This window comes from Leptonychotes weddellii, chromosome 1 (genome assembly GCF_054177405.1).
Source record: "Leptonychotes weddellii isolate Sample4059 chromosome 1, ASM5417740v2, whole genome shotgun sequence".
In the NCBI taxonomy this organism is placed as follows: Eukaryota; Metazoa; Chordata; class Mammalia; order Carnivora; family Phocidae; genus Leptonychotes; species Leptonychotes weddellii.
The window spans coordinates 81650538-81664259 of NC_138369.1; the positions used below are offsets into that span (position 1 = coordinate 81650538).

General features: G+C 37.7%; 1 protein-coding gene across 5 annotated transcripts in view; it reads right to left on the bottom strand.

Moving 5' to 3' along the window:
- CEP70 (centrosomal protein 70) overlaps positions 1 to 13722 on the bottom strand; it is a 101588-nt gene that overhangs the window by 23090 nt on the left and 64776 nt on the right. For all 5 annotated transcript variants that reach the window (XM_081826981.1, XM_081827004.1, XM_081826986.1 and 2 more), the window contains 4 exons: positions 13619 to 13675; positions 7850 to 7937; positions 7653 to 7741; positions 6447 to 6521 (listed from right to left, as the gene is read on the bottom strand). In XM_081826981.1, coding sequence (XP_081683107.1) covers positions 6447 to 6521; positions 7653 to 7741; positions 7850 to 7937; positions 13619 to 13675 — 309 coding nt within the window. The remainder of the gene's footprint in view (positions 1 to 6446; positions 6522 to 7652; positions 7742 to 7849; positions 7938 to 13618; positions 13676 to 13722) is intronic.

Consider the following 13722-nt stretch of genomic DNA (forward strand, 5'->3'; position numbering starts at 1 on the left):
CAGACTACATAAAATTGATGCAGCTTGTAACCAGAGAACAACCACCGGTCGGTCCCTCAGGAGGTTAGACAATCCCAGTATGTCTAATATCCCCTCAGGGGATATTAAAAATGCACAGACCACAGAGCAGAAATGTTGGCTTGAGAATGCCAAGACTATGAAGATGGAAATGGATCCAACTCCAGGCCAAAGAAGCTGAGGTTAAAACAGGCAAGGGAGGAAGTGCAACTTGCCTCCAGCCTGGAGTCTAATGTGGAGGGTCAAGGAGGGAGCCCTGGGTGCAGCCTCTCGTTTTAAATTTTCTTAAAATAGAGCTGAAGGGGCAGTTGCCTATGTACTAGCAAAGGTTTTCCCCTTGCTGAAAACTGTACTACTGCTATTCTAATTCCTTGTACCTAGGAAAAATCCTGTGAACAATGTAATGTCTATTTTACACTACTAATCATTCCCTTATTTCCCAATTGCATATGATTTCCTTGATGCTTTAGAAATGTCTTTTAGCAGTATAGGCTGTACTCAGAAATATACTAGGGTTATTCTGTTGTCTCCAGAGCAGTGAGGAGGGCCTAAAGGCCATAAAAATTCCTTAAGAGTAGCTAAAGGATTCTTCACATACTTAACAGATACTTATTCCATGCAGCCAGCAGCAACAGCTATGTTTCTTTGTAGAGTCTGGGAAACCCAACAAACTGCACTTCCAGCTTAAAATGTGCTGTGCTGTCTCCTGTTTTCTATAGACATCTCCATAAGATATGTTTCTATGTTAGGATATTTTATAGCTTTTAACTGTGTCTGGATGAAGCCTTTCCATGATTCATGATGACTCCATTCTGGAGATGAGGAACAAGCTGAAAAGTGGAATGCCAATTTTGTTTTAAAAAATCCTGCTTATTGGGTGCCTGGGTGGCTCAGGTGGTTAAGCGACTGCCTTCGGCTCAGGTCATGATCCTGGAGTCCCGGGATCGAGTCCTGCATCAGGCTCCCTGCTCGGCAGGGAGTCTGCTTCTCTCTCTGAACCTCCCTCCTCTCATGCTCTCTATCTCATTCTCTCTCTCAAATAAATAAATAAATAAATAATCTTTAAAAAAAAATAAAAATAAATAAAAAATCCTGCTTATTGGGGCACCTGGGTGGCTCAGTCGTTAAGCGTCTGCCTTCTACTCAGGTCATGATCCCAGGGTCCTGGGATTGAGCCCCGCATGGGACTCCCTGCTCTGCGGGGAGCCTGCTTCTCTCTCTCCCTCTGCTGCTCCCCATGCTTCTGCTCTCGCTCTGTCAAATAAATAAAAAAATCTTAAAAAAAAAAAAAAAACCTGCTTATCTTGCCACAAAGATACAAAACACATATATATACCAGTGTGAGCCTCTCAGAGTTATACATTCCCTGAATCCTTTTCTCCACATTCCTAGGACTTTTTATACGATTAGGATGAAAAGGGTGGTTCCCTTCAATCTATCAACTCCAGTGCTACAACTCTGAAGGCAACTGTTTCTTTAGGAGAGAAGTCCAGCTCCAGGCTAAAATCCTACATGTTATCTTTCAGCCAATTACAAAGGCTCTGCCTAGAAAGCCTCATGGGGGAAAGCTGCCCTCCCACACCAGACTTGGAGCACAGCCTATGCACTGCAATCTCTGGAGGGAGCTGCTGTCCAGAACTCAGCCCCCCTTACTTCTCCCTTTCCTTGCAACTCCCAGGCCAGCATTACTAGTCCAGATGCCTCCATCCTGAGGCATCTTTATTGGGGTGACCCTAAGGTACTTTTCACTTCTCCTTATGGGGTGGGGGCAGTCTTAACTAACCTACTTTTCTCCGCTCTCAGTATCTTCCACTCCCAGGCTCCCAGTAGGCCCATGAAACAGCAGGAGTCTTTTGTGCAGGGCTCCTAGGCAGTGAGATGTTTCCTCCTATCAGTGCAGCATGTCATTCACTGACCCTTGCCTGGTGTCATTCCATAGAGGAAAATGGAACACTAAAAATGGAATACTTTTTGGCTGCTTACACTATAGTAGTAAGTGAATAAAGCCTTGATTGTTCATTTCCGCTTGGTTCACTGTCCTAACCACCTCGCCATACATCAACTCAACACTAGAGTGACAGGATTCTGATTCTGTTTTCGCCTAGCAAAATATAAATATCATTGAAATTAAATGGTAATGATTAGTGTAGTACCTTTACCTTGTACTGGCAGACCTAGTTGATCACCTCCTAGCAACCGAATTTTATAATCAACCTTGTTTGTAATATTAAACAAGAAAAGTCCATTTTTTCCCCACATCAAATAGACTCATTTGATATTGAAGGTGGTTAGTTGAAAGACAACAAATCTAAAGCAAAAACTGAATTTTCTCAGGTTCTAAAAGTGAAAGAGAGAGCCTTTCCCCTCCTTTTCTTGTAGCATTTCGTTTGGAAAACTTGCAGTTGTAAATCCTTTCTCTGTGTCTTTAAGAAGTATGTAAATCTTTTTAAGATTTAAATAAGCCTCCTGCCAAGTTTACATCCTAGGAATGTCCTTCTTTCTTAGGAGCCTTTGAACCACCTTTTTGAAATGTAGACATCTCCCTGTCTCTGCGGTAGTTTAGCCTAGGCTCCTGGCTCTAGGTTGTAACTTGCTGCTTATCATAAAAAAACACGGGAAGCTTTATTTTTCCCTAGGATAAAGACAATTCACATACAATATATGTAATGGATTGTACATGCCTGGCTATATAAAAGAATGAGATTTCCTTCTGGCTGTGTAATCTCTTTAGCAGACTGCCTATAATGTACATCACAGTCTGGTTGGATGTTTATTCAGTAATAAAACATTTTTTCTACATATATGGAGAAGATTCATTGGGCTGACAGGGTATTTTATTTTAAATTATTTGCCTAACATTTAGTTCTTTAGTTCTCTAACATTTATGTTCTTTAAAAAATATTCTACCTCTGCCATTGCAGAAAATAAGAATTTGAAAAGTTTTACCTTAAAAAAATGTTTTTCATCAGGTGTTTTGTTGGTTCTAATTAGTATGATGGTTAAGAGTTTGAGCTTTGGAGTCAGAATGACTGGGTACAGATCTAATTTCTTTCCAAGTTCTTCCACATACCATCTGTACAATTGTAGGCAAGTTATCTAACATTCCTAATTCCCTATTTCCACATCTAAATTCTACAAAAGTTCCAAACCTAAAAAAAAAATTATTAATTTTTTAAATTCCAAATTTAAATTTCTAAAGCACAATTAATTTCTTCAAAATTCAACAGAAAAATACAGCAGGGATTAATTCTGAATCATAATTTTAAAGGTTAATCGTGAAAAGTCAATCTAAAGACAATAACCCAAGGGGCGCCTGGATGGCTCAGTCGTGAAGTGTCTGCCTTCAGCTCAGGTCATGATCCCAGGGTCCTGGGATCGAGCCCCGCATCAGTCTCCCTGCTCAGCCAGAAGCCTGCTTCTTCCTCTCCCACTCCGCCTGCTTGTGTTCCCTCTCTCGCTGTCTCTCTCTCTGTCAAATAAATAAATAAAATCTTTAAAAAAAAAATAAAAATAAAAAATAAAGACAATAGCCCAAAATGAACAATAACAAAGACATATACAGTCGATTCTTGTTATTTGTGGTAGTTATGTTCTATAAAGTCACCATAAACACTGAATTAGCAAAGATTGAGCCATTGCTCCTAGGGTTAATACAGTCAGTTTCCTGCATGCATCTGATAACATTTTCCTCAAGTGATCAATATATAAGCTTGTTTTATGTATGTCAATGTTTAAAAGCACCTTATTTAATATTGTTGATTAATTAACATTGAACTCATAATAGCACTATAACTCGTGCCTAAATGAAGTTTATCTAGCACATGTATTTTGTCTGTAAGCCACATCACAGCCTTCTTCCCACCCAGGAAAGGATACTACACAGTACTTCAACATTATGCTTAGTGGCCATCTTGGAGAAATCACCAACAAAAAGTGCAAAAATGCAAACAAACAAACAAAAAAGTGGCACTATGACAATAAAAAGGATGCTTGTTTACAGTTATAAGAGCTGAAACAAGAGGACAGATCATCACCTTGTTCAACAGCTGGAAATGTGTATGTTGGGCATGTCCTCTCATGATCATCAAAGTGCCACAACTACTGATTTGAGGGTTAAAAATAAATTTCAGCAGGTAGGCAAATTCACAAATATGAAATCTGTGAATATGAAATCTGTGAATAATGAAGACTGACTACCTATCTCTATGTATACATAAGTGCACATATGTATATGTGTGTGTGTCTTCCCTAATATACTTGCCTTGAAGTGAGTAAAGTTCCTTTGAAGAGGATCAGGACATGCCACTCCAAAATATGCCATTTGACATAGGAAATGTTTTAAGCCAAAGGAATTTGAGACATGGCAGGTGCAGGAAAGGCTCTCTGACCTCCTCCTCCTCTCCTGAAGCAGATCATAAGACCCTCATGTAATAGGTGCCCTCCATTACCCAGAGGAAAGGGAGCATCTTTATTTCTGGAGACAGAGGGACTCCAAGAAAGAATCTGAGTTTCCCCCAGTATACTTAGCTCATACCCTTTTGTCCTATCATGTTTTTCTACAACTTTCCACTCTTCAACAAAAGTAGTAGGGCACCTGGGTGGCTCAGTCGGTTAGGCGACTGCCTTTGGCTCAGGTCATGATCCCAGGGTCCTGGGATCAAGTCCCACAGGGAGCCTGCTTCTCCCTCTCCCACTCCCCCTGCTTGTGTTCCCTCTCTCGCTGTGTCTCTCTCTGTCAAATAAATAAATAAAATCTTTTAAAAAAATAAATAAATAAATAAAAATAAATAAATAAAAAACAAAAGTAGTATAAGAAGGCTCAGGCTTAACTGTTTCTTCAGGCTTTAATTTCCTTATGAAGACTTTCATATATTCACATATAACATCTATCTATACCTTCCCCTCTTTTTAACTCCCTTCATCCTCCTTCTCCCAGTTGCTTCTCAACCAGTTTTCCTATCTCATTTTGACACCAATAACGATCTAGTTATTCAGGCCTAAAACTTAAAGGAGTCTTGATTTTTTCCCCCTGAGCTGCCTATATCCACCCAATCCATCACCAAGTCCTATCAGCTCTACCTCCAATATTCCAGACACTTCTCACCTTTGCCACTACTGCCCTCTGTGACCATGTCACCACCACCTCTTGTCCAAACTCACACAACAGCAACTCTCATACTATTTTACACTTAGTACTTATACTACATCCAAATGGTCTTATTTATTTTTTTCATTGTCCTTCTCCCCTCATGTAATCTCCATGAGGTCAGGGACCTTACTATTTGGCTTATCACTGCAATTCCAGTACCCAGAATGCCAAGCAAATAGTAGGAAGTACTAAAGGTACCCAAAATATTAAGGAATAGTAGGAAGGGGAAAAAAGTGAACTAATGAATGCAGCCTTTCCGAACCTTCCATTTCTCTTTTCTTTTTTAGTTTTCCTTCTATCCTATCTTAATTTAACTCAGTATGTTAATCCTTGGATGTCCAGAATATTTGCCTTTCACAGTGGCATGTGTTGCCATGGGAAGGAAGAAACATAGTTGTCCCTGAAAATTGAATCAACTTATGCTAATACAAGTGACTTAATACATCTAATGCATATATTAACTCATATAGTTTTCAAAATATTTCCTCCCAATGCTCCCCACACTACCTCTTCAAGTCCCATTCCCTCGAATGAAAGAGTACACCTAGGCAATCTTCAGAAAATACTACCAATTATTTAGGACCAACTTTTTCAAACTCCTCTGAGACTGTGCTTTTCAAAGTCAAGAAAAGAAAAGTACAAGTGAGAGATGTGAATGGCTCACTGCATTCATTCTAGTACTTTTGAAGTGCGATAAGGCTGTGTATTATTCAGGTCACGACTAGCACCAACAAAAATTGGGGGCTTGTCATGTCTAATTTCAATGATTCACTTGCAATTCCTCTATGGCTTCCAAAGACAATGTTCTAGTTAAAATCTTTGCCCTTGGGGCGCCTGGGTGGCTCAGTTGGTTAAGCGACTGCCTTCGGCTCAGGTCATGATCCTGGAGTCCCTGGATCGAGTCCCGCATCGGGCTCCCTGCTCAGCAAGGAGACTGCTTCTCCCTCTAACCCTCCCCCCTCTCATGTACTCTCTCTCTCTCATTCTCGCTCTCTCAAATAAATAAATAAATCTTTAAAAAAAAAAAAATCTTTGCCCTTATTACATCAGGTAAATGTCTTTTTTTGTTCTTAAGATAAATATATAGCCAAATTCAACACAGTAGAAACTGTTTTTAAACTGTGGAACCAGAAATATCCTATTATGTCATCTCCCCCATCAGTCTGGTAATTTCAAGCTAAGGCCACTATGAGGTAAGCACGAAGTAAACTTACAGGTAATAAAAATAATATAATACAAAACCATAACGAATCTGTTAACTTTGGTAAGGTATAATTACTTGATGTCTTTCTTAAGGGCTTTCTCCAGTTTCTTCACCTGTTGTTTATAAAGTCTTAATTCATGCTGTGTGGGCCTGTAGAAAATAAATCACATTGAATGCATTCAGTTTATTGAGTAAAACTATAAGGATATTTAATAAATAAGGTATACCATGTTACTTGTCACAAATATGCTTATTAGAAACCTTAAAATATTTCATGACTGCCAGTGAGGTGTTTCTTGGCCACTGAATTTCTCGTTCCATGTATTCCCTGTTCAAAACTTTTTACCCATTTTGTTTGTTGTTAATCTATTACTTGTTTTTATAGTGAAATATTTCAAATGTACAGACAAGAAGAGAGAATAGTAAAATAAACAATGGTATACCCACTACTCGGCTTCACCAAAGTGAAATATTGACAGATTTGTTTTGAATTTTTTTTTTTAACTAAAACATTATACATATAGTTAAAACTCCATGTGTGTCCCTATTAGGTAACCGCTATCCCAAATTCACTGTTCATTATTCCCATGCATGGTTTAAAATTCTTATTACATATTTATATAGCCACAAATTCACATATCATTATGTGGTAGGTTTTTTTAAACTTTACGTAAGTGGTTTCTACTTTAGGTATCAGTTCCTGCTCCATTTAAATATAATCTTTATGAGAACAAGTTATTTATTTTGGTCATTATATTACACCAGAGCTTAGTACCACTGTCCAACTTATAAGAGGTACTCAACAAACACTTGTTAAATGAAAAAAATCTCAACAATGTTCATTCCTTATTATTCCTTGTCAATGTACAGAATGTCATGCTTTTGTGGTGGCATGCTACATATAAATATACCTTGTTGTATGACATTTAAACTTTTTAGTTTTCTTCTCCTCTCACAACACAGGGATAAGATAGTAAGACATTATAAAGAAATTTGGGAATGTGAAACCTGCTGATATAAATCTGAATCTACTCTGCGTTCCCACCCAGTTTTATCTTTTTCAATGTGGGCTCCTATATTCTCACTTCCCTTCCCTACCTACGTGTGTTCTTGTTCCTTACATCATATGAGATACAACTAACTAAAATGGTTATAAAGAAGTATGAGGTTTCCAAGATTAGTTTTACAGTAAAGGAGCTGGAAAGATTCATTTAACACCCCAAATTCCAATATGTGTTTACTTTCTAAAAGTTAAATAAAAATTACTTAAGTTTCTCTCACCTGGTTTCCAAATCTTTTTGGAGATTCAGCTTTTCACTTAAAAGTGCATCAATCTTGGATTTCGATTCCTTGAGTTGATTCTGTAATGACTTCAACACATTTCATAGAAAAGTAGTTAACTTTCCTAGATTATTATTTTACTTCCTAGATTATTATTTTACTTTATAAAAAAGTAATTAGTCTTGTAGTCCCCTTACCATTAGAAGGCCTTTATAAGTTGGTGAGGCATCCAAACTTCTGTAGTCTTTTTCTTCTTCTGACAGACTTTCATTTTCTTTATATTGCCTGTGAAAAGATACATAGTGCGTACTTATGAAAAATCTATCTTCAAAGGAAAAAATACAGCTAACAAAAATCAACCCAATAAATGTTTGATAACCTAAACATGAATTAAAATTTAAGCCAAATTTCCTACTTGTTCTCAGAGAGAATGGTACTAGAACATACTACTACCCAGTATTACAGTACATATCTGTTCACTATCACCTTAAATTAAAACATAAGATCCATGTGGACCAGAACTTCGTTTTGTTCACCATTGCATCTCAACTACCTAGAAGAGTATGGGGCATAAAGGGGGTGAAAAAACCACTTTTTGAATGAATAAAGAAACATAGCATACTGTTTTTTCTTTCTAGTACTTTTAGGTCACCAAAAAACCTATACGAAAAAAATACACAGTATGAGTAGACAAGGCAACAGATTTAATAGTCCCAATTCAAGTGCTGACACCATTAACCCGATGCTATTTGAATAGATCAATCTCTCAGAATTTGTCTTCTGTCAGAGAAGTATCTATCACATCTACCTCACAGCATTGGTGTTAAAAGTAAGTAAAATATATTAAAGCACTCATGTCCAGGAAATCAGAAATGAACTTCCAAAGTTACCTGCTTCCATTATCCAAGACCATTTTTAAAATTTCTATCTAGGGGCACCTGGGTGGCTCAGTTGGTTAAGCGACTGCCTTCAGCTCAGGTCATGATCCTGGAGTCCCGGGATCGAGTCCCACATCGGGCTCCCTGCTCAGCAGGGAGTCTGCTTCTCCCTCTGACCCTCCCCCTCTCATGCTCTCTGTCTCCCATTCTCTCTCTCAGATAAATAAATAAAACCTTTAAAAAAAATAAATAAATAAATAAAATTTCTATCTAAAGAGAAAGATGGAATTAAACAAGGGAGCTTCACTTAACTACTAATTCACTACAGAACCATTTTCCCTAGGGTAATTTTTCAAGTGTCTCTGACATCTGAGAAGAAAATGTGAGCCTAATAGGTTTTATTCCTATGTTACTTTCCTTGGCTCTTCAACGTATCCACCAAGTCAGGGAAATACTAACAGAAATAACTAGCAATATATTTCATGTAATCTATATTGATGCAGTAACACTGGGTAAAAAAAAAAGTAAAATTACATAGCTGAAAGCCTATCATTTTAACATGTACTTTTCCTGTTTCAGAGACTATAGCACATTTGCAGTTTTCTAAGACTTCCAACTTGTTAACTCTTGTATTCACATTTCTACTGCCTTGATTGCTGACTCCTTTCCGAGTTTGCTCATATATGGAGACAGAAAGTAATACCAGTCCATAGTATTCTGAAACTCCCTTCACAAGACCCTCTGGAAGTCTTCCCAAACCTGTGCCCTAAATTAGAGTCCCCAAATAGTGTACCATAGGTGTGCTGTGCAAAAGAGTTATAGATATGGCAAGATATTCATCCCCCTCAGGCCTCAGGACAACTGGGTAGGGTTTAGGGTAGTCAGAGTTCTTGAACCAGGCACTCCTGATTACAGCTTTGTGTGTACCCCAAGTGTGGTACAAAAATATCAATATTTGTGTTTCATAATGAGAAAAACTTTAGACAACACTGAGCTTAATAAACAGGCGTTAAGCAGGGGCTTTTGCCTCTGCAAGAGGCCCTGTCCCATCTGTCTTCTTCCCTTGGTCTTGCTCCCCTACCTCTACAGGTACATACCTCCTTCTCCTGTGCTTCCTGTGTATCCTATGTAGGCCTCCAAATCCCTCATTTTCTCTCCTGTTTCAGCTCTTTCATCTCTCAACTCTTTCATCTTTTTTTCTTTAGTAATGTAATACTTATCAATCATACCCTCCTTTTACACTACTCCTGCTCCTTCAAGTGATAATAATATCCTATTTATAGATCTCAAAATTCACCTTGAAGTTGCTACAATCTCACTATCAAGTTTGTACTCACTCTTAGAAAGGAGACTATTGGGGTCTATAAAGTCAGTGAACCCTGAAAAACCCTCCTCTTTGGAGACTCTTCATCATTGCAAAGTATAAATGACTTCTAATTTTTTCATCTGTAAGATTATATATAATGTAGCTCCTATTTTCTTCCTATCTCCTTCTTCCTTAGTGAGAGACATTCAATCCAAATATCTGGCCTGAGCAAGGTTTTTATTTTTTTTTTTAATTAATTAATTTTTTTTTTTTAAAGATTTTATTTATTTATTTGAGACAGAATGAGAGAGAGAGAGCACATGAGAGGGGGGAGGGTCAGAGGGAGAAGCAGGCTCCCTGCCGAGCAGGGAGCCCGATGCGGGACTCGATCCAGGGACTCGATCCAGGGACTCCAGGATCATGACCTGAGCCGAAGGCAGTCACTTAACCAACTGAGCCACCCAGGCGCCCCTGAGCAAGGTTTTTATAAGCCAAACTATCTCACTTCAGCTAGGCCAGTGATGACAGGATTGCTAAGTGAAAAGGGAATTCCTTTCTGCCAACGTTCTCATTCCTCAACCAAATTCAACACTCCTCCCCAAAATGGACTCAATCCTTTTATCATTTATAGTCAGAGAACCCCACTTTGCACAACTTCAGAGGCAACTTCTCATACTATATCCCACATGACGGATTTCAAATGATGGCTATGCTAAATCTTCTCTACTTTTACTAAAAACCCAAACTCCATCATATATCAAGTCAGCCATCAGCAAGCTGCTGCCTGTGGGCTACATGCAGGCTGTGGATTTTTGTAATTAGAGTTTTACAGAACACAGCCATGCCAATTCATTTACATATCATCTGTGGCTGCCTTTGTGCTACAAGAGCAGGCTTGAAGAGTTGTGAGATTATACAGCCTAAAATGCCTATAATATTTACTGTCTGGCCCATTACAGAAAAGTTTGCAAACACCTAAATCTAGATTAGAATTTACTAAAGACATAGCCCAAAGGTTGCAATTGATATTCAGTTTGGACCATATAATATTTTTGTTTTTTCTTTTTAAATTTTTTATGACTACAGTTGACATACAATGTTACATTAGTTTCAGGCGTACAACATAGTGATTCAACTTCTCTGTATGTTCTCTATGCTCACAAGTGTAGCTACCTTCTATCACCATACACTATTACAATATCATTGACTATATTCCCTACGCTTTCCCTATTATTCACATGACTTATTCATTCCATAAGTGGAAGCCTCATATCCTTCTCTCCTTACCCATTCTGGCCACCTCCCACTCCCCTTTTCTCTGGCAACCATCAGTTTGTTCTCTGTGGACCATAAAATATTTTTTAAATCATTAATTGTGAATATTAAAAATCTTATTTCATTTATAAATCTCGAAAACCCAGCAAATCTAGCCACACTGAACTCACATTCTTACAAGGTATCAGCTGGCTAGAGTGTGTAAGTAATGGCCCCCTTCAGACAGATGGTAGATAGCCATCCAATTTGCCACAGTCCTCACCTAGCCTGCTTCACTCACTTTCATTATTTTCTTGATTGTGTAAGCTTAAGTTTGCAACCTTTCAAGCCATTAAATTCTTCATTTTCCTTCTTTTTACTCTTACATACTATGACTATCCATTTTAGTGTCAAGTTGGTGCCCAGCTGTTTGGTCAAACACCAGTCTAGATATTGCTATGAGGCATTTTTTAGATATGATTAACATTTAAATCAAGAGACTTTAAGTAAAGAATCTTTCATAATGTGAGTAGGCCTCATGCAATTAAAGGCCTTAAGAACAAAGACTGAGACCCACAACAAGGAACTCTTCCCTGGGTCTCTAGCCTGCAGGCCTGCCTCACAATCAAAACCAATTCCTTTAAATTTTTCTACCCACATAAATGTACATCCTATTGGTTCTGTTTCTCTTGAGAATCCTGACTAATCTACATATCTATAACCTCATCACCCAGTTTTTCAGTATTAAAGGAAAAAGTGCCTTCCTTCTTTCCAAGGCAAATGATGCCTTCTCATTCATTTACAGCCTACTTGGTCCAGTATGTGAAAGACTGCTCTCTATAGATTACTACGTCTATCTATAATATACCAACAAATGCCTTGAACTCCAGCCAAACTGGTTTAATCACAGTGCCATAAAAAAATCTACACTTCCATATCTATGCACTTTTGCTCATAGCATCCAAGTGGTCTAAAATGACTACCTTTTTTGCCTTTCTACTTTCCCAAATTTTACTTATCCTTCAAGCTCAAGCCCAACCCTCATCTGCTTTGTAAAGGCTTCTCTGGTCACTCCATCCAAAACTATTTTGTTCTTGTTCTAAACTCCTATATTACTGTCTGTACAATTTTTAATAATTACTCTATAATGACATTATGTGTATTAGTGTTTTTTAATCTCCTATTATTTTTCTTAATTATTAATGTGTTTACATTTTATCTCCCTTACTAGACTGTAAAATCTTAGAAGGTAAGAATCATATCCAAAACTTTGTCTCATCTCTGTAGAATCTAACACCATGCCTATCATCTAAAAGACACAGTTTCATTTGGAAATCAGGAGGTCTCTGAAGTTACTTGATATAATGCTACTTTCTGAATAGAATGAAACAAGGAATTGCTCTATCATTAGTTGTATTCTTCTGGTCTTCCCTTCCTCCCTTTTTCACTTCTTTCTCCCCTGCATGCTAGGTTTTGTTGGTTGGTTGGTTGTTTTTTTTGTTTTTGTTTTTTTAGAGTCCCCAAGGTGCTAGAGGAATCAGCAACCAGCACAGCTCTGCCATTTGTCCTGCTGTGTTTCTGGAAAGTCATTATTCTTGGGGAGAGAATACAAGAATGTACACCTGACAAAAATGGAGAATTTATCTGCATTGTTTATTACGGTATCCTAAGTACCTAAAACAACATGGCACGAGGTAGGTGCTCAAATATTTGTTAAAAGAATTATTCCATCTATAAACAATGAAACAAAACAGCTGTTTTAATGACCTTAAAGCACTTTGGATTATTTGGCCTTAGATATCCCTCAGTTATTTTAGGTTAGTCAAAGACCATTATCTTGGGCGCCTGGGTGGCTCAGTCGTTAAGCGTCTGCCTTCGGCTCAGGTCATGATCCTGGGGTCCTGGGATCGAGTCCCGCATCGGGCTTCCTGCTCGGCAGGAAGCCTGCCTCTCTCTCCCACTCCCCCTGCTTGTGTTCCTGCTCTAGCTATCTCTCTCGCTGTCAAATAAATAAATAAAATCTTTAAAAAAAAAAAAAAAGACCATTATCTTTATCTTTACCCTTATTTTTTTAATCAGAGGTGACAAGTGTGTTTTACTCTATATGTTTGATTTGTCACTAAGACAGTTTGTCTTTATCTCCTATAAATCTGCACACTAATGATGGTGCACTTCGGTGGGCAGCTAGTCTAATCCTATGCAGTCTGTGGATATACTCAGTAACTGTCCAGTAGCTAGATGACAACAGTAGACAAATTATAATGCTTCAACAAACTAAAACAAATACTATTTCTTCTGTGACAAATATTTTGGTGATTATTAAATATGAATATTTTAAAATGAATGCAACAATACATTTTAACATAAAAAGTAAAAGTCTTCAAAGTCTTTATAAAAAAAGAAATTCATAGTTACATATTAGGTCGATTTCCAAAGCATATTTAAAGTTTCAAAAGACTATAAAAACTTTTGGTGTAATTCATGACTGGGTAATTAACTTTAAAAATTGTAAACAGGATTAGACTTACCTTTGTTTACGCAATTTTCTAATTTTACATTCATAGTAATCAATTAGGCAAAGCAACCTAGAAAACAGAAGATAAACTAAATTTTCAAAGTGTGGTATTGGACC